Here is a 25,130-nt window from a genome sequence, read left to right on the forward strand (position 1 = left end):
AATACCTTTAGTAACGCTATTTTACCGTGTGCGTTACACGTTACATGTAGTTACCGTAGTAATAACTCTAATTACACGCAGCGAACCCTAATCCTAAGTACATGTAGTTAATTAATATTACTCAGAACTTAAATGTATAATTACACTGTATAAGTGTACATTAAATTACCTCAGCGGTCGCTCGAAACGGAAGCTCCATGCTTTCTATATTATATTCGCATAAAAATCGTGTATTTATCTGAAGGAAGAACGAGTTTCATTGAATGAGAGCGAATGAAATCGTTTTGAATATCCTGAATATTTATTTTCTGTGAACTCGTGACGCACGTTGACGTTGGGCGTGCCTACTGCGCATGCGCTGCTCTGTCACTACGCGCAGCAGTGCTGGAGCTAATCTACAGTGTGTGTGCTGGGGCGAAGTTGCTGTCGAGGTTGATCACATCTATAATGTTTTGCTGAAACCGGTGGCATATTTCTGATCTTCAGTCCGGGACTCGGAATCATGCTGCGCGTGTGTTGGACAGGGGCGCGTGCAGCGGCGCGGGTGAGTTTATTATCCAGCGCGAGCGGTCATTCAGTGACCCACAGCGAGGCCCGACGGCTCTCACGCGTTCAATTATGTATAATAGTAACCCCTTGGGTGCTTATTTAATCAACCAGCGAGTATATCAAACTAAACGTCTTAATGAGTTGATGATTTCACTAGTTGAGAGGTTAGTTATTTGCCGTTTAGGTGGCGCACCGGTATAGAACGCCGTTGGACGTCAACGACGTAACGTGAGGTCGAAAGAGGCGTTTACAATATGACAGGCAGATCCGTCGAACCAATGGAATCTCACGATTCAGTGAGTGACGCCTCCCTCCACCAATAGAACATCTAGCATGTACACTGGTGTAAATATGGGCGGGCTTTGTATGATTCATATTTTCTGTCACCCAGCTAGCCAACAGCTGCCTGAAATCTTTAGTTTACATGTATTCGCCTTTATTTACAACAGTATTTTACTGTCATCATGTTCACTTGGAAGATTTTAATCATGGTTATAATCTCCGTACAGTCCATGAACTGTTTTCTGGTTTTGTCCAATAGAAGGACGTGACCTTGTCCGTTAAAAGTTCAGAAAGTTTCCCTCACAAACGCTTGCGTGACGCTTTTATGTAAATGAGATTAATGAATAATCGATGCAATGGAAAGCAACTGCTTTAATAAATAAACTTTCAACCATTGAAGAAATAGAAACTAGTGTTTAGTGTCAGCTGTCCTTTCATTCATTGGTGTTTAATGCGTTTTACTGAATGTCTGAGACACACAATGATGATTTATTGTTTTTAGTGTCCATCTACCTTTAAAATTCACAAACATGTATCGTTTGAAAGATTAGAACCTCAGCTTTCTTGATAACCCAATCACTTTTGCATTTATGTTACATAGAAAAAGATAATAAGATCTGAATTTGACCCCCCCCCCTTGAGAAAATAAAATAATATTACATTTAATATTTATACACACAAACTCACCAAGTCATATATCAAATGAAAGCTCTCACCCTCAATAATATCACTGTGCAGTGTATTTCACCAATCCAACACTTTACAGTAACGTTATTATCAAAAGAATCACGAAGATGGAAATGACTCCTTTGAACAAGCGAACACATGAGTCATATTCCTGTTCGGATCACTTCCTCCTTGTGGAGCTACTAGCCTCAAACGCTATATCGGCTCGTTCCTTAGTTTGTTTTCTTCAAAATGAGACCAAGTATGGCCAAACGACACTGTAATATGTCACCGATGTCCAGATCAAAACATGTGACGCAGGCAAATACTCTTATTATCCTTAGTTTTGATTGGGGCTGTGCGATATTGAAGGAAAATTCGATATTCGATATGCGATACGATATTGCTTTAAGTGTGTAAAATCTATTTCTGATATCTTTCACTTAAAGCATAACCGACTGTTACCTCAATACTCATCAAGACGGCCATTTTGACGCAACTGTGTGGGTATTTGACTGTTCGAGTTTGTAACAAGACACGAAAAAAAGAACGGCTTCGGTGTGTGTGTCAGACAGCGCGAGACTGCAAGGAGTTGTTTTTCGCAAGTTATTGCGTTTAATAACTCTTTTTAACGTCAATTAAGTCACATAAGTAACAGTCGTGTGCTCAGTCTATTCTCTGATATATGTGTCGACCTAAAACATACACTTTGCACAATGTTGAAGTAGCCTATTAAAATCACTCAGATATTGCGCACCCTTGTGATATGCATATTGCGATATGTACATTTGCGATATTTCGATAATTTCGATATATTGCGCAGCACTGGTTTTGATCGTCTTTGTTAGCTGCGATTTTTGATGACGTCATCACGTATTGCGTCCTCCGTCACAAAAGCGGAGTGTCTCCGCTGTCTATAGACACGTCGATCATGCTTCAAGACCAATCAGAGCCCGAGATTTCCCTTTACAAATTTGAGGAGGCGGAGCCTTCTTTTCGATTTCAATCAGTGCAGATGAGCTGGAGTTATTAGATAGTTTGCACAGATTAATCTCAATAACTTTTTTTTGGCAAATTAACGCGTTAACGCGGCCGATTAATTTTTTCCGCTTAACGCATAAAAAATATTTAACGCAAATAATGGAGCGTCCGTTTTTATATCCATTTTTGCCGAGCGTTACATTATGATCACGCTCTTATACATGTAAATGCTTCGAAGCGCGACAAGACACAAGAGAACGCGCTGGATGTCAATGTCCTGTGTGTGTGTGTGTGTGTGTGTGTTTGTGTGTGTGTCAATGTCCTGTCTGTGTGTGTGTGTGTGTGTGTGTGTGTGTGTGTGTGTGTGTGTGTCAATGTCCTGTCTGTGTGTGTGTGTGTGTGTGTGTGTGTGTGTGTGTGTGTCAATGTCCTGTCTGTGTATGTGTGTGTCAATGTCCTGTGTGTGTGTGTGTGTGTGTGTGTGTGTGTGTGTGTGTGTGTGTGTGTCAGTGTCCTGTGTGTGTGGCTGCGTCTCATGTCAGCTAATCGAGGGACACTCTGACACACACACACACACACACACGCACACACACACACGTCAGTCTCCTGCTCACATCGAGTTCTCTTTTGCTCTTGAACAAACAATAACAACAACACAGAGAATGTTGAGGATTCTCATATTAGGGTCTTAAATGAGTTAAATAACGTCTTAAATGAACTTAAAGAGTTGTGAGGAGATGAGATGCGGGTCAGATCCGCCTCATGTTCGGCAGCGGCTGATCTTAAAGTGACAGTAGCACTGATGATGATGTCATTAATGTTCATCACAGAACAACGGGAACTGAGGAAAGTGTAGCTTTAATGATGATTAATCTAGATTTCATTTATTATTTATGCAGTTAAGAAAGGTGTTGATAACTGTTACATTTCTGTATATGTCTAACAGGGAAGGCCATGGGTAAAAATAACATTTATTATAATGGTGTTATGTAAAGATTGTTTTAAGTTCACTTAAATTAAAAGTTGTTTTTTTAAAAGCCTAATAAATGTTGAAATTGGGAGCTTTCAGTTATACTGTAACGTCATTAATGTTTCATAGAGACATCAGTGATACTGGCCTTCATTCATAAAAATATGACAATACAACACATATTTAAAATATGCTGTCTTTAAATTGTTTATACATTAATTTGGAGAGCAACTGAAATTATTACAATATTAAAAACTTGCGATTAATCGCGATTAATTACAGAAAAAATGCGATTAATTAGTATAAAAAAATTAATCGATTCCCAGCACTACTTTTTAAATATGTTTATCATAAAATTGTGAATAAATACAATATAATATATGCAATATTCCACCATTGTGTTAAAATAAAGAGTGTTTTCTGTAAAATTAGATGTGGATAGGGCGCTCTTTTAAATTCAGATATGCCTAATTCTTCTGAAGTGAACAGCATTTAAATCAGAAACGAGCGGCTGTTTTTATGAACTGAAGTAAAACGGTGGTTGTGCTGTTGCTCCTATATTGAATACTGTAGTGTATGATGTGAGATGATGTGTGTGTGTGTGTGTGTGTGTGTGTGTGTGTGTGTGTGTGTTTCTCTGCAGTGTGGGAAAGTGTCGGGCCGTCCGCTTCAGCCCTGCCGCAGATACACCACAGCTGGAGGCTCTGGGTAACACCAAACCCTAAACACACAAGCTCATTCAGAGAACTGGTCCATAAGTGTGACTAAAGTCCGGCTTCGTGTCCCACAGATCTTCTGCTGGGAAAATAGTGGCCGCCAGTCTGCTGACGGTCGGGGGCGGAGTCGGAGGGACGGTCCTTTACGCCAACTGGGACCCGAAGTTCCGTGCCAATGTGGAGAAGAGCGTTCCTTACTCTGATCAGGTGTTTGAGATGGTGCTCGGGCCGCCTCCACCCATCCCTCCACCCAAGAGGCCGGTAAGAGTCGCTTCCACTTTCAGCTCTCAGGCCAGAGACGGTCAGTGATGAACTAATGCTTTGAGGTTTGTCTTTAATAGGGAAAGATGGAACCCCTGCAGATCTCCTCAGTGTCAGAAGCATTGAAGGAGTCCAAGCAGCCCAAAGCTAAAGCCAAGAAGTCAGATCCAGCCCCTGTGGTAGAGGAAGCTCCACCCATACAGACGATCCAGGGTCAGCCGCACTCACACACGCAATCACACACACACTCACACACGCAATCACACACACTCACACACACACACACACTCACACACACTCTCACACACACACACACACACACACACACACACACACACACTCTCACACACACACACACACACACACACACACACACACTCTCACTCACACACACACACTCTCACACACACACACACACACACACACACACTCTCACACACACTCTCTCACTCACACACACACACACACACACACGCAATCACACTCACACACACACACACGCAATCACACACACACACACACACACACACACACACACACACACACACACACACACACTCACACACACTCACACACACACACACACACACACACACACACACACACACACACACACACACACACACACACACACACACACACACACACACACACACACACTCTGAAGGAAACGATTCAAAACACACTTTACATGTGAAATTAAACCACCAGGAGGAGGCAGAGAGTCACTGTTCATGAGCGAGTCATTGAGATTCAACCGATTAATTCAAACGGCTGATTCATTCAGGAACAAAGCATTTGACTCTCTTAATGAGCGAGTCATTGAATCATTCACTCAACCGATTCGTTCATTCAGTGATGAAACACCGCCGTGTGTCGCTCAGAGACTCAAACTGTCCTGTGGCTTTGATTGGAACGATTTTTATTGGTGAAATAATATAACTCGCGTGATTTTAACTTTGATTTTATACAAAAGTCAATCCATTTGTAATCGTGCTGATATCTGGAGAATAAAGGCACTCTGCGGGTGATCTTGATGAACTATATTAAATGATATAAATATAAAGACGGAGGTGCTTCTGACCTGATCTTGAATATTGAGGCTTTATGAATGTATTTAATAGAGTAAATCACGCAGTGTAAGTGTGCACACTAAATGCTCAAGTGCACTAGTGTAACCTACTGGACTACATTTCTCAGTGTGTGTGTGTGTGTGTGTGTGTGTGTGTGCTCTATGGCTGTAATCTCCCAGTCGATTATTAGTCGATACGTTCTGGCTCGACCAAAATTCTGATTGGTCGTTTTTTTTGCCGCGTTCATTTAATTAATTTTGCCTCGTTCATTTCATCAGTTTTGCGGCGCCGCATTCATTTAATCAGGTGGAGAGCAGTAATTGCTAATGGGGGTGTTTTGAGAGCAGCTGTTTCACAGGTATCAGTCTGTCTTCAGAACACCCCCATTGTTTCCACTTTTGGATTAGCCCAACCCACTGGAGAAGAGAGACAGATTGAAGAAGGCTAGTTTTCTTATATATTATTTATTTAATTGTGAGCGTTTTTTCTGCTCTTGATCTGGCTTGTTTAATAAATATTCCTTTTTTATTAAAGTGGACGTGCCTTTTGTGTTTAAGAGTAAAAGCTTTAAGTTAATAGTCTATTCGTGTCTCAGCCGCTGAGTTGAGCTGATCTCCATATGTTTGAGCTGCACAGAGCGGCTGAAATTATACTGTCTGTCAGTTATTATAATACATATGACAAAAACAATTATGTTGCATATTCCTCAAAAGTTCTTGTGATGATATCTAGTTGACAACACATTGCCTATGACTTCCGAAAATATTTTACTATGATATTGCGCAGGTGATGCGACGCTGTCAGAGCCGACAGACTCGTGTGTCAGACTCACTTCAGTCCAAAATAATCAGCTCAAAAATGATTTAATATTCTGCAAATAGCCTACTAGTTTATGTTTATTTATAATTAATTTAGGCAGACAACAAGGCTACCAAGTACTGCGCACAGTGCGCAGCTTATTCATTTAACGTTTTTTTTTCCTAACGTCATTTTAGTCGAAAATTTCAGGACTTCAGTCGACCAATATTTTCTTTGGTTGATTACAGCCCTAGTGTGCTCTATAGGTGTGAGGGACCTACTCAATGTCAGATCACACATCATTAAAACAGAATTAAATGATCATGAATTATATTATCACACAGCCCTATCTCAACCCAACAGCTTTCCGGTGCTCCGCGGATTCACACGACCAACTCCAACACGAGTGAAATCTGATCTTTCTCCCTCTCAGGCTAAACCGTGGGTCCTTTTCAAAACTCCTGGAGTTTGCCCACCAAATGTGATTCACGGATCTGTATATAGTAGATTATTTTAATGATCATGGCATGTACTAATGACCCTCATAAAAGTTTAGTAGGTGAAAGGTAGGGGTGCACCGAAATTTCGGCCGCCGAAAATGGCATTATCGGTTTCGATAATTAAGTGATATTTAGACCCAGGAATGCGCATTTTAGCAGGCAACCCTGCCAAAAAACACACATTTTACCCCCCAAATGCCATTTTTCCCGGAGAACAGTGACAGACAGTGAGAGATTCACTGCAGCTTCTCATGCTCTTAATGACAACCATTCTGGGATTTTTATGTGCAGTTATTCAGATAATTGTGGATCTTTAAAAAAAAAACTATTTTATTTGATGGAACATAAAACTTGAAGAATAATATTAGGCCTATTTGATATTATTATTTATATTTATTGTTAAAAATATTTTAGGTTTTGTTATGTAACTTAATAAAAGTTTGATTATTCTATTGGTATTTTAGATCCATTAAATTCACGCAATATATATATATATATATATATATATAAGATATAGATAAGCCATTTTTGGTTTCGGTTTTCGGCCAAGTGCATCCTAAAGTTTCTGTTTCGGCCCAGAATTTTCATTTCGGTGCATCACTAGTGAAAGGTTTCCAGAATGACAGCATGTGCTTGACTTCACCAAGACTGAGCAGTTTCATCAGGAACATCACTTTCCCAAGAACACCGTTATCCAAACCATATCAGGATGCCATTATAGTCAGGAATTAGGACATACTGCTCAATTCACCTACTGCTTTTCTACTATATAGTAGGGAAGTGTGCATATTGGGATGCAGGGTGGGTGGTTTGCGTGTTAACCCTCTGGGGTTCTTCAGGTCAAAAATGACCCCCATAGGAAATGAATGGGAAATTGGCAAAAATATGAAAATACAGAGTTTTTTTTATGCCTACAATCTACAAATCAGCCAGAATGCAGAAAAAATGACTCAAACAGTGAAGATCTCTAAAACATCAAGAGTGCAAAACAGACAAAAAAACTCACACACACACTTATACACACAAAAACACACGCACACACAAATGAACGTGTGCCATTCCAAAAGCTAATTGTGTGTTTGTGTGTGAGTTTTGTCTGTTTTGCACTCTTGATGTTTTAGAGATCTTCACTGTTGAGTCCTTTTTTTCTGCATTCTGGCTGATTTGTAGATTGTATGCACAAAAAAACTCTGTATTTTCATATTTTTGCCAATTTCCCATTCATTTCCTATGGGGGTCATTTTTGACCCGAAGGTCCTGAGTGTGACCCATAAATGAAGAACCCCAGAGGGTTAAAGCACACACACACACACACACACACACACACACACACATCAGCTGAATGTCTGATCATATCCTGAACCTGCACGAGCACATGATGATAAAGGATCTGCTGCCCCGTCTGTGCTCTCTCTCATGGAGTCCTACTGTTGTTGCAGAAGCCTCAGCAGAGGCCGCTCACATTATTTCGGCCATCAGCGATGTGCCATCTGTGCCCGCGCCGGGCACGAGTGACGAGAGGCCCGCGGGCATCACCACGGCAGGTCAGCACCGGGTCATCCGCACGTCCTGCGGGTCTGCATGTTCTCAAACTCCTTCACCATCCCGCTCCGCCCATCCTCACGGTGTCATGTGACTCACGTCTTCTGTTGTGTTTCTTCAGTTCTTTACTAACACCGTGTTCTTTCCCCATCACTAACACACGTGTGTGTGTGTGTGTGTGTGTGTGCTCTTTTTAATGCTCTGTGCCAAATATGCTTGAATGATGAGAACGGATCATCTGGAAATGTGTGTGCATGCAGCCAGTGAAGATTTATTTTCATTATTTCACATCACCCAGTTGTACATCATGATTGTATGTCTCCTGGCGCTAACGAGTGTGTGTGTGTGTGTGTAGCTGAAGAGTGTAAGGAGTGTGCTCCTCATGAGCCGGCGCTGATGGAGAGGCCGGCGGAGGAAGTGACCGCTCGACTGGCGCAGCAGGATAGAGCGGAGCAGGATGCCCTGACCGGTGAGTCTCACACACATCCGCCATTTTACAGCTGAGGCGATGTTTTCCTGTTTGTGAAAGAAGCGTGTGTTGTGTTGAAGCTCTGACCGCTGGACTGGAGGACTCTCTGGGCAGCTCCGCTAAGATCACCCTGCAGGCCATCGAAGCCCAGGAGGCAGCTCTCTCCTCCATCACTGCACACACAGACAAGCTCAAAGAAGCCATGGACTCACAGGTGAACACACAGGCCACCAATCACAGCAGAGCAGATCAATCTGTAAAAGTCAAAGTGTTTCAGTCAGCTCGAGTGTGTGTGTGTGTGTGTGACGTCCAGAGGTGGACAGTAACGAAGTACATTTACTTGACTACTGTACTTAAAGGGTTAGTTCACCCAAAAATGTAAATTGTGTCATTAATGACTGAGCCTCATGTGGTTGGACACCCGTCAGTCCTCCGTTCATCTTCAGACACAAATGAAGATATTTTAGTGTAAATCTGATGCTCTGAAAGGCCTCCATTGGCTCACCTTTACACTCTCAAGACCCTTAAAAGACACTAAAGACTAAAGTTACAAAGTCCATCTCACTACAGCGGCTCTACAATAACTTTATGAAGACGAGAATAGTTTTTGTGCGCATAAAAACCCTAAATAACGACTTATATAGTGATGACGATTTCAAAACACGGCCTCATGAAGCATCATGAATCATGATTCGGATCGCGTGTCAAACCGCCAAACTGCTAAAATTTGGCGATCCAAACTGCTGAATCGACTCACTGATTCATAACGCTCTGAACCGCTGAATCGACTCACTGATTCATAATGCTCTGAACCGCTGAATCGACTCACTGATTCATAACGCTCTGAACCGCTGAATCGACTCACTGATTCATAACGCTCTGAACCTCTGAATCGACTCACTGATTCATAACGCTCTGAACCGCTGAATCGACTCACTGATTCATAACGCTCTGAACCGCTGAATCGACTCACTGATTCATAACGCTCTGAACCGCTGAATCGACTCACTGATTCATAACACTCTGAACCGCTGAATCGACTCACTGATTCATAACGCTCTGAACCGCTGAATCGACTCACTGATTCATAACGCTTCAAAGCTTCATGATGCATTATTTTGAAATCGGTCATCACTATGTAAGTCGTTATTTAGGGTTTTTTTGCGCACAAAAACTATTCTCGTTTTCATAAAGTTATTGTAGAGCCGCTGTAGTGAGATGGACTTTGTAACTTTAGTCTTTAGTGTCTTTTAAGGGTCTTGAGAGTGTAAAGTTGAGCCAATGGAGGCCTTTCAGAGCATCAGATTTACACTAAAATATCTTCATTTGTGTCTGAAGATGAACGGAGGTCTGACGGGTGTCCAACCACATGAGGCTCAGTCATTAATGACACAATTTACATTTTTGGGTGAACTAACCCTTTAAGTACACTTTTTGAGTATCTACTTTACTGAAGTATTATTTTTTCGGGAAACTTTTACTTTAACTTCACTACATTTGAAAGACAAATATCGTACTTTTTACTCCACTACATTTCTATCAAGGTCCTCGAAGTCAAAAGTCATTTCTGTGGCAGCTTTGCAAGTCAGTGGATGATTTTTTTTCTTCTTTAAAAGTTTTTTTTTGTGCAAAATATAAATGTCTGGGAGAAAGAGAAGCATAGACATATGGACGAATCTGAAAAAGCATGATGAAAGAGTTTTGTAACTTTTAAGTATTTAAATTAGTTCAAGGTAGTCGTATGGAGCATCACTGACTGGCTTACAAGTACTTCTGTACTTTTACTTAATTGTTTTTAACAACTTTCACTTGTAATGGAGTAATATTTGACCAGTAGTACTTTTACTTTCACTCGAGTAATGGAGTTGTGTTCTTTGTCCACCTCTGGTGACATCTGAGGCTGAGACGAGCTGTTTTCTTCTGGTCTTAACACGTGTGTGTGTGTGTGTGTGTGTGTGTGTGTGTGTGTGTGTGTGTGTGTGTGTTCAGAGTCCTCCAGATGAGAAGTCGGCCCAGTGGAAAGCTCTGAACGAGGCTCTGAGCGACAGGACCAGAGCGGTGGAGGAGGCTGGAGACGCCCTGCTCAAAGCCAAGTGAGTTCTGCTGCATTACACTAGGGATGTGCGGTACTGGTGCTGGGAGAATACCGGTGTATATTTCATTTCAAACGGTACGATAACATTATTTTGCTCATTTCGGTATATACTGCTGTTCTGCGCTAGCCAAACTGACGCTAAACCGGCAAATGTGGCAACAGAACAAAATAAATACAGCAGTTGAATCTCACTCAACACGCACAAAACTAATGAAAAAAGAGAGGAGTAGACGTCAAATCTGGCTTTACTCTGCTGATAAAACTGATGAAGAAGCATCAAACCTAGCCAAGCATCGCTCACTCGCAGGGTTAATTTCGTTGACGAATAATTTTCGTCATAGTTTTCGTCAACAACCTTTTTTCACTGACGAAAACGAGACGATAACTAAATAAAAACTAGTGTTGGATAACAAAAACTATGAGGAAAATCAACTGTGATTTCCGTCAACAAATAAAAGCGAGAGAAATGTTAGTGAGGGAGGATTAGGGCAGAGATGGGGTCAGAACTGATGATCTGAGTCACAGATGCTGATCTAACCTCTGGAAAACACGGCTCATCCCCAATCCAGCTCCAGAGCGGCTCAATCAATAACACACATTTATGCCAGACCAGTGTTTATCAACTAATGCTGATGAATAATGACAGTGTTCACTTTACCATGTTTATATAGTAATGTGTTTTAGACGGTTGTAACAATGCAGATTTGATCTCCTGAACTTGAATGAGCTCCTGCAACTGCAATAGAGGAGCAGACATTTCAAAATAAGAGTCCCGGTGTATTTCCAGCTTGTTTATAATTAAAAGTCACGCATTATATATTCGCTTTTGGTTACACAATAAACTGAATTAAATGGGAATGAAATTGAATTCATAGTCAGGAGGAAAGACCAGTATTTGACACATATTCAATAAAGTATCAGGGTTATAATAGTTCACTAAAACCATTAAAACAATCTTCATTACTTGAAATTAAATAAATGTTAACTAAAAAAAAAAAAAAAAAACTTATTTGAAGCTTTAGCTTAACCTGATATGGCCTACTGACTAAAACAGAAATACAAAGTTATAAAAACTATATAGATGTTTTTAAAAAACAAACAAAAAAGTGAATTGAGCTCTTTCGTGTATTTTTAATGTCAAAAACAAAATGATGTCAATGTCGGTTCAAGTGACAGTCGGTTATGTAACGCTTAAATGCTTAATGTATTACAATTGAACTAAACTCATAAGATTTAAATAAAAATTTGCTGTCAAAATTAACACTGGTCACTCAATCGAAGTGACAATCGAAAAGATTGTCGATCTTTTTTTGTTACGATTGTGAGCTTTCATTGATGACCTCAGCGGGGAGAGAAATGTACTTGAGGCGTGTAAATGCGCTCACACTGACTTGCGTTACCGGTAGATTCACAGATGACATTTCACTCACGCTTGATCCGTCACGTCACATGCTGTAGCTACTCTATTCATGATTGGTCACTGCCAAATTACAATATTAAAGAGAACGATAAAATAACGTTATTAACCGGTTAATGGTCAAATTTACGTTTCTGTTCAGAACGATTCAAATTGATTTTGATTTAGTTTCCGTTTTTGTTCCTCTTAAAATTTCGTTTGTTTCCGGTTTTCGTTTTCGTTCCTTGAACCGGTTCAGAGCCCTGGTTGTAACACACACAGAAGGGCTTAATCGTGTGTGTTTGGTTTATTTTTGTTTTGTGTATGATTAGAGGACAGCTTGAAAAGCTTCGTGAAGTGATCAACAGCGCAAAGCAAGCCAAGATTGAGGCGGCGCGAGCCCAGATCCTGGCGGCGGAGGAGAATCTGCACAGCATGATTGTGGATCTGGACAAAGTGGTGACTAGGGTAAGCATCTTCATCTGACTCCACTAATGTGCTTTACAGAAACACCGCAGGATACATGAGATCTGAGCCTGTAATCCCTTAGCTTTACACTCACAGACACATCAGTGTGTAACTCAGTGTGTGTGTGTCTTGTGGAGTGTGTAACTCAGTGTGTGTCTTGTGGAGTGTGTAACTCAGTGTGTGTCTTGTGGAGTGTGTAACTCAGTGTGTGTCTTGTGGAGTGTGTAACTCAGTGTGTGTGTGTGTGTGTCTTGTGGAGTGTGTAACTCAGTGTGTGTGTGTCTTGTGGAGTGTGTAACTCAGTGTGTGTGTGTCTTGTGGAGTGTGTAACTCAGTGTGTGTGTGTCTTGTGGAGTGTGTAACTCAGTGTGTGTCTTGTGGAGTGTGTAACTCAGTGTGTGTGTGTCTTGTGGAGTGTGTAACTCAGTGTGTGTCTTGTGGAGTGTGTAACTCAGTGTGTGTGTGTCTTGTGGAGTGTGTAACTCAGTGTGTGTGTGTCTTGTGGAGTGTGTAACTCAGTGTGTGTGTGTCTTGTGGAGTGTGTAACTCAGTGTGTGTGTGTCTTGTGGAGTGTGTAACTCAGTGTGTGTGTGTCTTGTGGAGTGTGTAACTCAGTGTGTGTGTGTCTTGTGGAGTGTGTAACTCAGTGTGTGTGTGTGTCTTGTGCAGGTGGAGACTGCTCAGTCCGAGGCGAAGGTGGTGTCTCAGTACAGTGAGCTGGTGAATGAAGCCAAAGCTCAGTTCCAGCAGGAGCTCGCCAACATCACACCTGAAATCCAGGCCAACTGGAAGGGACTCTGTAAGACCTCTCACACACACACACACACACACACACACACACACACACACCTATGATCCTGGTTTTGATGGGATCTCAAGTGGACGGCTCTACAGGTGTGAGCGGCTCTGAAAGGCTTGTCCACTTCCAGAGGCAGTTAAAGGCATTGCTGTCGTAGTGCAGATGCTCATGTGGTCAGATGTGCTGGAAGAAGAGACGATTAAACACCAGCTGTGAACGGAGATGTGTCTCCCTGTCCACTCGTGATCCGATCCACCAAACACATCTTAACACCAGAGTGTGTGTGAGAGTGTGTGTGTGTGTGTGTGTGAGAGAGAGAGAGTGTGTGTGTGTGTGTGTGTGTGTGTGTGTGTGTGTGTGTGAGAGAGAGTGAGTGTGTGTGTGTGTGAGAGAGAGAGAGTGTGTGTGTGTGTGTGTGTGTGTGAGAGAGTGTGTGTGTGTGTGTGTGTGAGAGAGTGTGTGTGTGTGTGTGTGTGAGAGAGAGAGTGTGTGTGAGAGAGAGAGTGTGTGCATGTTTTTGTGAAATATCAGGACACAAATGTGTATAAGGTCATGGGTATTACAAAAAGAGGCTGAAATGTGAAATATGAGGACGTTCCCCATGTCCTCACTTTTCAAAATGCTTATAAATCACAGAATGAGGTTTTTTTTCACAGAAAGTGAACTGAGCAGTCTCCTGTGAGGGCTAGGTTTAGGGGCAGGGGCTGTGTGTGTGTGTGTGTGTGTGTGTGTGTGTGTGTGTGTGTGTGTGTGTGTGTGTGTGATGGGTAGGTTTAGGGGCAGGGGCTGTGTGTGTGTGTGTGTGTGTGTGTGTGTGTGTGTGTGTGTGTGTGATGGGTAGGTTTAGGGGCAGGGGCTGTGTGTGTGTGTGTGTGTGTGTGTGTGATGGGTAGGTTTAGGGGTAGGGGCTGTGTGTGTGTGTGTGTGTGTGTGTGTGTGTGTGATGGGTAGGTTTAGGGGCAGGGGCTGTGTGTGTGTGTGTGTGTGTGTGTGTGTGTGTGTGTGTGTGTGTGTGTGTGTGTGTGTGTGTGTGTGTGTGTGTGTGTGTGTGTGTGATGGGTAGGTTTAGGGGCAGTGTGTGTGTGTGTGTGTGTGTGTGTGTGTGTGTGTGTGTGTGATGGGTAGGTTTAGGGGCAGGGGCTGTGTGTGTGTGTGTGTGTGTGTGTGTGTGTGTGTGTGTGTGTGTGTGTGTGTGTGTGTGTGTGTGTGTGTGTGTGTGTGTGTGTGTGTGTGTGTGTGTGTGTGTGTGTGATGGGTAGGTTTAGGGTCAGTGTAAGGGGATAGAAAATACGGTTTGTACGGTATAAAAACCGTTACGCCTATGGAATGTCCTCACATTTCACAAAAACAAACGTGTGTGTGTGTGTGAGAGAGAGAGAGAGAGAGAGAGTGTGTGTGTGAGATTATTGTAATGAAAGTTAGCATAAACGCACTTCAATCAACAGATGTCAGGCCAGTTTTCAGTTGTGCAGTTGAAGTTCCCCTGAGGGTGGCGTCCGCTCCTCTGCTGTCAGTGTGTGAATGTGAACCCCAACCCCTGCTCTGTGTGTGTGTGTGTGTGTGTGTGTGAATGTAAACCCAACCCCTGCTCTGTGTGTGTGTGTGTGTGAATGTAAACCCAACCCCTGCTCTGTGTGTGTGTGTGTGAATGTAAACCCAACCCCTGCTCTGTGTGTGTGTGTGTGTGTGTGTGTGTGAATGTAAACACCAACCCCTGCTCTGTGTGTGTGTGTGTGTGAATGTAAACCCAACCCCTGCTCTGTGTGTGTGTGTGTGTGTGTGTGAATGTAAACCCCAACCCCTGCTCTGTGTGTGTGTGTGTGTGTGTGTGTGTGAATGTAAACCCCAACCCCTGCTCTGTGTGTGTGTGTGTGTGTGAATGTAAACCCAACCCCTGCTCTGTGTGTGTGTGTGTGTGTGTGAATGTAAACCCCAACCCCTGCTCTGTGTGTGTGTGTGTGTGAATGTAAACCCAACCCCTGCTCTGTGTGTGTGTGTGTGAATGTAAACCCAACCCCTGCTCTGTGTGTGTGTGTGTGTGTGTGTGTGTGAATGTAAACCCCAACCCCTGCTCTGTGTGTGTGTGTGTGTGTGTGTGTGTGTGTGTGTGTGTGTGTGTGTGTGTGTGTGTGAATGTAAACCCCAACCCCTGCTCTGTGTGTGTGTGTGTGTGTGTGTGTGTGTGTGTGTGTGTGTGTGTGTGTGTGTGTGTGTGTGTGTGTGTGTGTGTGTGTGTGTGTGTGTGTGTGTGTGTGTGTGTGTGTGTGAATGTAAACCCCAACCCCTGCTCTGTGTGTGTGTGTGTGTGTGTGTGTGTGAATGTAAACCCCAACCCCTGCTCTGTGTGTTTGTCAGCGGGAAAGCTGAGTGCGGATGACCTGAACTCTCTGATTGCGCACGCGCACCGGCGCATCGACCAGCTGAACCGCGAGCTAGCAGAGCAGCGCGTGCGGGAGCAGATCCACATCGAGACGGCCCTGGAGCAGCAGAAGCTGGAGGACCAGAAGGCCCAGGAGAGGGCGGTGCTGTCAGCGCTGGAGCACAGCCATGAGGACATGAGGCTGCAGCAGGAGAAGAAGGTCAGATACGTGTGTGTGTGTGTGTGTGTGTGTGTGTGTGTGTGTGTGTGTGTGTGTGTGTGTGTGTGTGTGTGTGTGTGTGTGTGTGTGTGTGTGTGTGTGTGTGTGTGTGTGTGTGTGTGTGTGTGTGTGTGTGTGTGTGTGTGTGTGTGTGTGTGTGTGTGAGAAGAAGGTCAGATACACCTGTGCGGCAGCGCTAGGGTTGGGTACCGAACTCGGCACTTTAAAGGGCACCTACCGAATTACGTCGGTACTACCGACCAGTGTTGGGGAAACGCATTACAAGTAACTTGAGTTGCGTAACAATATTACTTTTTCCAAGTAACTAGAAAAGTAACGGATTACTTTTCACATTTACAACAAAATATCGGAGTTACTTTTTCACATTAATTTGACTGACAGCTCTCCTGCCCCCATGTTGAGCGTTAGTGCAGAGGTGTGTGTGTGTGTGTGTGTGTGTGTGTGAACATGATGGTTATTGTAGTTCTAGACTAAATGTGAGCAGTTATTTATCTCACTTGCACAATAAAGATTCTGTACGCTGTACTATGCAAACCTCCAATAATTAAATGTTAAATAAAACAACTATTTTTATGCATAAAAACCTTTATATTTAATTGACCAATGTCTTGCTGCTGAGCTTTGATGATGAAAATTACTAGATTTTTTGTTTTTATTGGTAAAACGTTTCTCTCCTGCGTCCTCTTCTCCATTATCCAGAGCTGCGCCCTCTAGTGTTCATGAGGGAATCTGCATCTTCACCTCAGCATGGGGCGCATTATTTACATTTTGGTATGAAGAGGTCTTTACCGTTCCACAAAAATATCACTTTTTTGTTATAAACAAAAACAAGCCCAGCCCAGGTGAGAAAAAGTAACGCAAAAGTAACGTAACGCATTACTTTTCTTAAAAAGTAACTAAGTAACTCAATTAGTTACTTTTTAAGGAAGTAACGCAATATTTTAATGCATTACTTTTCAAAGTAACTTTCCCCAACACTGCTACCGAGTACTGATTCACATTAAATCAATCGATACCAGATGTCGGTACCTGAGAACGCATCTGGTGATATAGACCAGTGTCTGTGAATATTAAACCGCGGAAAGAACATTTAAATACGAATCATGCGTGTCTCTGTGCGAATGAATGCCATAGATGTGCGCTTTACAGCCTATGGGTTTGCCTCACACACTCACACTCACACACACTCGCGCGAGACGGTTGCATGTTTCCATCTCTGCTTCTCATATGAGGACATGAACGCACGAGCCACTTTATGAGCATTTCACCGTCTCATTTGAGAAAAACTACCTTCATATCATAAACACAGAAACTCAAACTCACGGCAACCCGTCAAAATAAAACTTCAGCTAACTTGACAAATAAATTACTGTTGAACAGTAGAATTTAGATAATTCTCAATGTAATAATACTTACACTAATGTAATAATAATAAATGATCAAAACTTTATTTTTTTAAGTTAAAAAAAAAAAAAAATCTTCATGTTTTAATTTTAACCATATAAAGCTCAGTTGTGCAGCTTTGTTTGACAAAAAAAAGCTTAATTAAATTAAAAGATAAATTAAATGAATGTTTTATGTCTTCACTTGATTACCAGAAAATACATAACACATAATTTGTGGGAAATTTTTCATAGAAATGAAATTAAGAAGAAAAAATAAGTTAATATGAATTAAATTAAGTAGCTAGTAGCCTACTATTTACTAGTAAATATTACAGTAATCAAACATCCCAGACAATGGCAGACCGAGAGCAGGGCAGCTCTGGCATAAGGTCAAGAACACTTCTATAAATTACTTACAGGTTCTGCTCCAGTTATTTATGTAAACATCTTAAAAGTACCGAAAAATGGTGTTAAAATGTGAACGGTACCAACCCTAGTCGCAGGGTTCCCACGCTTCTAGAAAGTGCTTGAATTTCAGACACATGGATTCAAGGCCTGGAAAGTACTTGAAAACAAACACAGGTCCTTGAAAGTGCTTGAATTAAGCATGAACTGCATTGTGTTAGAGTAGCGTGTGCTATTACAAACACTGGCCTTCATGCGCAGCCAAAGCCAGAACTAAACATCATTACGAGAGGAAGATATCTCAATATATTTCTGCTGTTCCAGAAGCGCCATCTACTGTCTAAAGCCCTATTCGGATGGTAATAGTTTCTCGTGGGGTCGTGAGGTATTGTCATCATTGTCAGGGGCTAGTCTGGGATTTTATTGCCGTCCGAATCCAGAATGTCAGTGTTTTTCTCCCACCGTCCGCATAAAAATCCCCGGCCGAATTACCTACTGTTTTTAGACAAACACCAAGGTCGTGTGGACATTTAATTGCCGTCCGAATCCATCTCTGAGTTTTCAAGATGAGATCTCTTCAAAATTCACTGTTTATATCCTTTTTGACCCCTGCAGAGCCACCGTACGGCTGCGCTTTGCTGTAATTTGGATGCATTTTAAAGATCTAGACTTTCATTACTGAACTGCTGGCAAGTATTTCACAAGAGCAATATTTCATCACCGCTCAAAAAATAAAAAGAAGAAAAGCACGTAAACATTTGAAATGGGCCGTTATTACGGCAGCAGTTATATCTGTTAAATATAAAATATGTGCAGGTCTTAAAAGCCTTCAAATTGATTTTTAAAAAGGTACTTGTACAGGTGATTTAATAAATAATTTTGCATGTTTTTTATGCCTAACAATGAACTTATCTTTTCATTTAATTGGAAAATTCATGTACATTATTATCTCTATATTTGGATGTTTTAATTAAGTAATGATTTATAAAAAAGAAAACAAACTAGTGTGAAATAAATGTTAAAAGCAGGAATAAGAGCTGCAAACTGCGCATCTCGTTAAACTCGCTCGCTCTTGTACACCAGCCTCTTTCCTCATTGGATTTTGTAAAATTGGACATTTTTCCTCATTGGATATTGTATTTTAGTTGTCAGTATATGCTTTAGCGTTACTGCATTAATGATAGACACAGGTGCAGTAGATGTTTGATATATTGGCAGTAACACACACACCTTTATCGCATTTATTGTGCTTGATTTAAAATAAAAGGTGCTTTAAAAAGTCCTTGAATTTGGTGTTCATGAAAGAGTGGGAACCCTGCTAGTCAGCGCCGGAGCGTTCTGAACGTGTGTGTGTGTGTGTGTGTGTGTCAGGTCCAGGAGGTGCGTGAGGTGATGGAGGCTGAGATGCGGACTCAGCTGAGGCGTCAGGCTGCGGCTCACACTGATCACCTGAGGGATGTGCTGAAGGTCCAGGAGCAGGAGCTGCGCGAGGAGGCCCAGGAGGTACAGAACCCTACACACAGAATAACCCTACACACAGAATAACCCTACACACAGAATAACCCTACACACAGAATAACCCTACACACAGAATAACCCTACACACAGAATAACCCTACACACACAGAATAACCCTACACACAGAATAACCCTACACACAGAATAACCCTACACACACAGAATAACCCTACACACAGAATAACCCTACACACAGAATAACCCTACACACAGAATAACCCTACACACAGAATAACCCTACACACAGAATAACCCTACACACAGAATAACCCTACACACAGAATAACCCTACACACAGAATAACCCTACACACACAGAATAACCCTACACACAGAATAACCCTACACACAGAATAACCCTACACACAGAATAACCCTACACACAGAATAACCCTCTGCTGCTCTTACGCACTTCTCACACACACACTTTCTGTTTTGAAATGTTAAGAATCACAGCTTCATTGGAATGATATGAAACTTGGTGACTTTTCTAGCATTGGGTATGTAAACACACAAAAATTGGGGTCATGATTCGAGCATGCTAATTGGTTGTTTTAAAAAAAGTAGCGTTCATTGTCTTCCGACCATAGGAAATGAATGGGAAATCAGCAAAAACACAAAAATTCTCAGAATATTTGTGTGTACAATCTACAAATCGGCCACAATGCCTAAAAAAGTACACCGCAGTGAAGGGGTGACACTCTAAAACATCAAGAGTGTGATATTGACACACATACACACACACACACACACACACACACACCTATGAAAAACTGAACCTATGAACCACATTTAGAATTTTTTTAAATCACAGCTTCATCGGAATTATATGAAACTTGGTGACTTTTCTAGCATTACTGTGTAAGCACACAAAAAAATTGGGGTCATGATTCGAGCATGCTAATTGGTCGTTAAAAAAAAAGTAGCGTTCATTGTCTTCTGTCATAAATGACCAACCATAGGAAACGAATGGGAAATCAGCAAAAACACACAAATTCACAGAAAAAAAATCTATATTTCTAACAAAAAACAAAAATCTAAAACTTTATAAAAAATAGTCTTTGAGATTTTTTAAATATATATTCAAATCCATCAACAACAACAAAAAATCATTAAATGTGTTCAAAAGAGAACTAGTGAATTCTCCATAGAGACCTCTAGTGGTTACACACATGGTTGCAGGATTTCTTAAATAATTCCAAAAGAGGCGCTAATCTGCCTTCAAAAAAATATTTTGAAGGCCTAGTCTCTATTTTAACCTGAAATACTGCAATAATAAAAAAATATATATACCATAATTATTGCATAAATATAAAAAAATACCATTAAAACATCTCAAAATACAAAATTAAAAACAAAAATATTATTGAAGAAAAATAAATTGCATTGGTTTTACTGGGGTGGAGGAAGTTACATTTTTAGGTGTCCGGTCACTTATGACTGAGAAGACAACCAATGCAACCCATAATCGAAGAGCCCCAGAGGGTTCAGGGCATGGCCGCTTGAGTGACAGGTGGATTGCCGCTTGAGTGACAGGTGGATTGCCGCTTGAGTGACAGGTGGATTGCCGCGACAGGTGGATTGCCGCTTGAGTGACAGGTGGATTGCCGCTTGAGTGACAGGTGGATTGCCGCTTGAGTGACAGGTGGATTGCCGCTTGAGTGACAGGTGGATTGCCGCTTGAGTGACAGGTGGATTGCCGCTTCAAGCAGTGTTGTTGTGTCCGCAGGTCCTGAGCAGTAAGATGATGGAGCAGGAGACGCATTACCGCAGACAGACCCAAGAACAGCTGGACACCTTCACCCTGGACATGAACGCAGCATACGCCCGCCTGAAGGGCATCGAGGAGGCCATCGACAGTAAGCCACACACATACAGCAGACGTTTCTCAATGTCAAGGATCCTTCCTAGCAGGACTAGTCCTTCCAAGACACTTCCTCCAGAGGCTAGGCGAGGCTCCTCTTAAAGGGTTAGTTCACCCAAAAATGTAAATTCTGTCATTAATGACTCACCCTCATGTGGTTGGACACCCGTCAGACCTCCGTTCATCTTCAGACACAAATGAAGATATTTTAGTGTAAATCTGATGCTCTGAAAGGCTTCCATTGGCTCAACTTTACACTCTCAAGACCTTTAAAAGACACTAAAGACTAAAGTTACAAAGTCCATCTCACTACAGCGGCTCTACAATAACTTTATGAAGACCAGAATAGTTTTTGTGCGCAAAAAAACCCTAAATAACGACTTATATAGTGATGACGATTTCAAAACACGGCCTCATGAAGCTTCGGAGCGTTATGAATCAGTGAGTCGATTCAGCGGTTCAGAGCGTTATGAATCAGTGAGTCGATTCAGCAGTTCAGAGCGTTATGAATCAGTGAGTCGATTCAGAGCTTTATGAATCAGTGAGTCGATTCAGCAGTTTGAATCGCCAAATTTCAGCAGTTTGGCGGTTTGACACGCGATCCAAATCATGAATCGACTCACTGATTCATAAAGCTCTGAATCGACTCACTGATTCATAACGCTCTGAACTGCTGAATCGACTCACTGATTCATAACGCTCTGAACCGCTGAATCGACTCACTGATTCATAACGCTTCAAAGCTTCATGATGCCGTGTTTTGAAATCGTCATCACTATATAAGTCGTTATTTAGGGTTTTTTGCGCACAAAAACTATTCTCGTCTTCATAAAGTTATTGTAGAGCCGCTGTAGTGAGATGGACTTTGTAACTTTAGTCTTTAGTGTCTTTTAAGGGTCTTGAGAGTGTAAAGTTGAGCCAATGGAGGCCTTTCAGAGCATCAGCTTTACACTAAAATATCTTCATTTGTGTCTGAAGATGAACGGAGGTCTGACGGGTGTCCAACCACATGAGGCTCAGTCATTAATGACACAATTTACATTTTTGGGTGAACTAACCCTTTAAACATTCGGAGAACAGGTAAATGGAACAGGCTAGCAAGTGCGCGTCAGCCTCATTACGTCAGTGAAGGTCCGTTAGCCGTCAATAACGTCATTTGTATACGGTTGTAATTTGTACTGGCATTTAAACGTTAAACTTTACTTATATTTACTACGGTTATAACTAATGTTTGGTAACGTAAATGCTTACACTTGAAAGCATATTGCCCCGTTAACGCTCCGACTCCGCCAACGTCCGATATTTTGTATTTTTTGAACAAGATAGCAAAGCTGCGCGCATAGGATTGTGGGTGATTTGAGTGCGCGAAGTCTACTCGTAAGCATCCTTTCCTGTATATGGCATATTTTCGAATGAAGGACTCAGACCTTGGTTGAAATTCCGAGGATCCTCGACATTGGAACAGCCCTTCGACAGACATAGAGAAACGCCTAGAGGCTCATCTTCCGTTTGACCTTCCGTTTGATGTTTTCCCTTCTGTCTCCAAGGTCATGTGACCGCTGAGGAGGAGGCCCGTAAGGCTCACCAGCTGTGGCTCTCGGTGGAGGCCCTGAACCACACGCTGAGGTCATCCGGGGCCGATTCCCCCACCGAGCCTCTGGAGGGCGCTGTGCGCGGCATCAAGGAGAGCTGTGCGGAGAACGAGTTCGCCCAGGCCCTGGCCACCGCCATCCCAGAGGAGTCTCTCAGCCGAGGCATCTACAGCGAGGCTTCTCTGCGCGCCCGCTTTTACCACATCCGCCGGCTCGCCCGCCGCGTGGCACTCGTGGACGAGACCCGCAACAGCCTTTACCAGTACTTCCTGTCCTACCTGCAGTCCGTCCTTCTGTTCGAGCGGGAGCAAGAGGTGCCGCCCGCTAAGCTAGCAGCCGACGACCTCGACACGTTCAAGCTGCTAGCCTACGCTACGTATAGCATTGAGCGCGGCGATCTGGAGCTAGCCGCTAAGTTCATCAACCAGCTCCGCGGCGAGGCTCAGCGCGTGGCACAGGACTGGCTCAAAGAAGCCCGGCTCACTTTAGAAACCAAGCAGGTGATTAGCCTGCTCTCGGCGTATGCTAACGCCGCAGGGTTGGGCACCACACAAGCCCCTTAGCCACACCCACTCTGGAGATTATGTAAATTACGAGCCCGCTGTTAACGGAACCCTCCGCTCATTAATTTATAGTTTGCGTGTTAGCCTGCCCGAAGCACTTCTGCCCTTAAAACAATTGTTAAGTGGCCCACCCTCCAGAGCGGGGTTTGTTGGCGCTCCTCATGTATATGCCGCACATCTCACTGTTTCGGATCAGACGTGTGTTCGGCGGGGCGGGGCAGAACCACTGATGGGACACATGTAACGCTTTATATTCACTGGTTGTTCATTAACCCAGCCTGTGTTCTCTCACTCGGTACTGGAGATCAATAAATCATGATGTTGACGAGAACGCCATCTCCGTTATTTCATGTGTGAGTTCAGATTGAGAACGGTTTGAGTGAAGATTGAATAAATGAGGCTGTTATTGAAGGATGAAATGTCTGATTTAACACGTCATCTATTGCCTTTTCCCATCATGCACAGTTAGGTCTGTGTACATTTGGACACATTTTTCATTATTAGCTCCTTAAAGGATTAGTTCACTTTTAAATCAACTTTTGCTGATAATTTACTCACCCCCATGTCATTTAAGATGTCCATGTCTTTCTGCAGTCCCAAAGAAATTAAGAAAAGTAATTAAGGTTTTTGATGAAAACGAATAGAAATGAAGGTTTTTGATGAAAACATTCCAGGATTGTTCTCCATATAATGGACTTCAATGGGCTCCAAACGGTTCAAATGACAGTTTCAGTGCAGCTTTAAACGACACCAGATGATGAATAAGGGTCTGATCTAGACAAACCATCAGTTTCTGAGAGAAACCCAGCAGTATTTATGCTATTATTTTACCTCTTATCAGACGAACATGATCATCTCTGAGCTCCGCCATAACTTCCGCTAAGTGAGGTCAAAATACGACCGTGATCATAGATGTATCAATCATAGATGCCTCATTAGCGCTTGCACAGATCAGTAGAATGAGGCATCTATGATTGATACATCTATGATCACGGTCGTATTTTGACCTCACTTAGCGGAAGTTATGGCGGAGCTCAGAGATGATCATGTTCGTCTGATAAGAGGTAAAATAATAGCATAAATACTGCTGGGTTTCTCTCAGAAACTGATGGTTTGTCTAGATCAGACCCTTATTCATCATCTGGTGTCGTTTAAAGCCCTTTGAAGCTGCACTGAAACTGTCATTTGAACCGTTTGGAGCCCATTGAAGTCCATTATATGGAGAAAAATCCTGGAATGTTTTCATCAAAAACCTTCATTTCTTTTCGACTGCAGAAAGAAAGACATGGACATTTTGGATGACATGGGGGTGAGTAAATTATCAGCAAAAGTTTATTTAAAAGTGAACTAATCCTTTAAGCTCTGGGACCATTTCTGGGGGTTTCCGCCTGGATTTGGCTGACCCAAATGTAAAAGCGTCCCATACACACACACACACACACACACACACACACACAGTGTCTCTAAACACACGATACTGGTGCCAGTTTACAGGAAACCCTCTGAAGTTTCATAAACCACTGCTAAAAGTGATAAAGGAAGACTTGAGTTCAGCTTTTCTTTAAGAAAAGAACAAAGAACGGCATTACTTAAGAAAGGAAGATGTGTTCAGAGTTTTGCCGACCGGATAAGACGAAAT

General features: G+C 42.4%; 1 protein-coding gene across 1 annotated transcript; it reads left to right on the top strand.

Moving 5' to 3' along the window:
• Positions 1 to 330: 330 nt before the first annotated feature.
• Positions 331 to 23,907, top strand: immt (inner membrane protein, mitochondrial (mitofilin)). Its single transcript, XM_079838938.1, has 14 exons — positions 331 to 544; positions 4,092 to 4,156; positions 4,239 to 4,425; positions 4,506 to 4,638; positions 8,236 to 8,340; positions 8,694 to 8,807; positions 8,888 to 9,021; positions 10,797 to 10,900; positions 12,631 to 12,766; positions 13,436 to 13,565; positions 15,921 to 16,144; positions 19,327 to 19,458; positions 21,202 to 21,331; positions 22,884 to 23,907. Exons 1-14 carry the CDS (start codon positions 503 to 505, stop codon positions 23,489 to 23,491), a joined length of 2,244 nt encoding a protein of 747 aa, XP_079695064.1. The 5' UTR covers positions 331 to 502; the 3' UTR covers positions 23,492 to 23,907.
• Positions 23,908 to 25,130: the final 1,223 nt, after the last annotated feature.

Source organism: Gobio gobio, assembly GCF_949357685.1.
Source record: "Gobio gobio genome assembly, chromosome: 16".
Classification (NCBI taxonomy): Eukaryota; Metazoa; Chordata; class Actinopteri; order Cypriniformes; family Gobionidae; genus Gobio; species Gobio gobio.

Coding starts and splice junctions, on each gene's coding strand:
- immt (XM_079838938.1), top strand. CDS start 503: ATGCTGCGCGTGTGTTGGACAGGGGCGCGTGCAGCGGCGCGG. Junction 16,145..19,326: donor GGCTGCAGCAGGAGAAGAAG/GTCAGATACGTG, acceptor TGTGTGTGTCAG/GTCCAGGAGGTGCGTGAGGT. Junction 19,459..21,201: donor TGCGCGAGGAGGCCCAGGAG/GTACAGAACCCT, acceptor TTGTGTCCGCAG/GTCCTGAGCAGTAAGATGAT.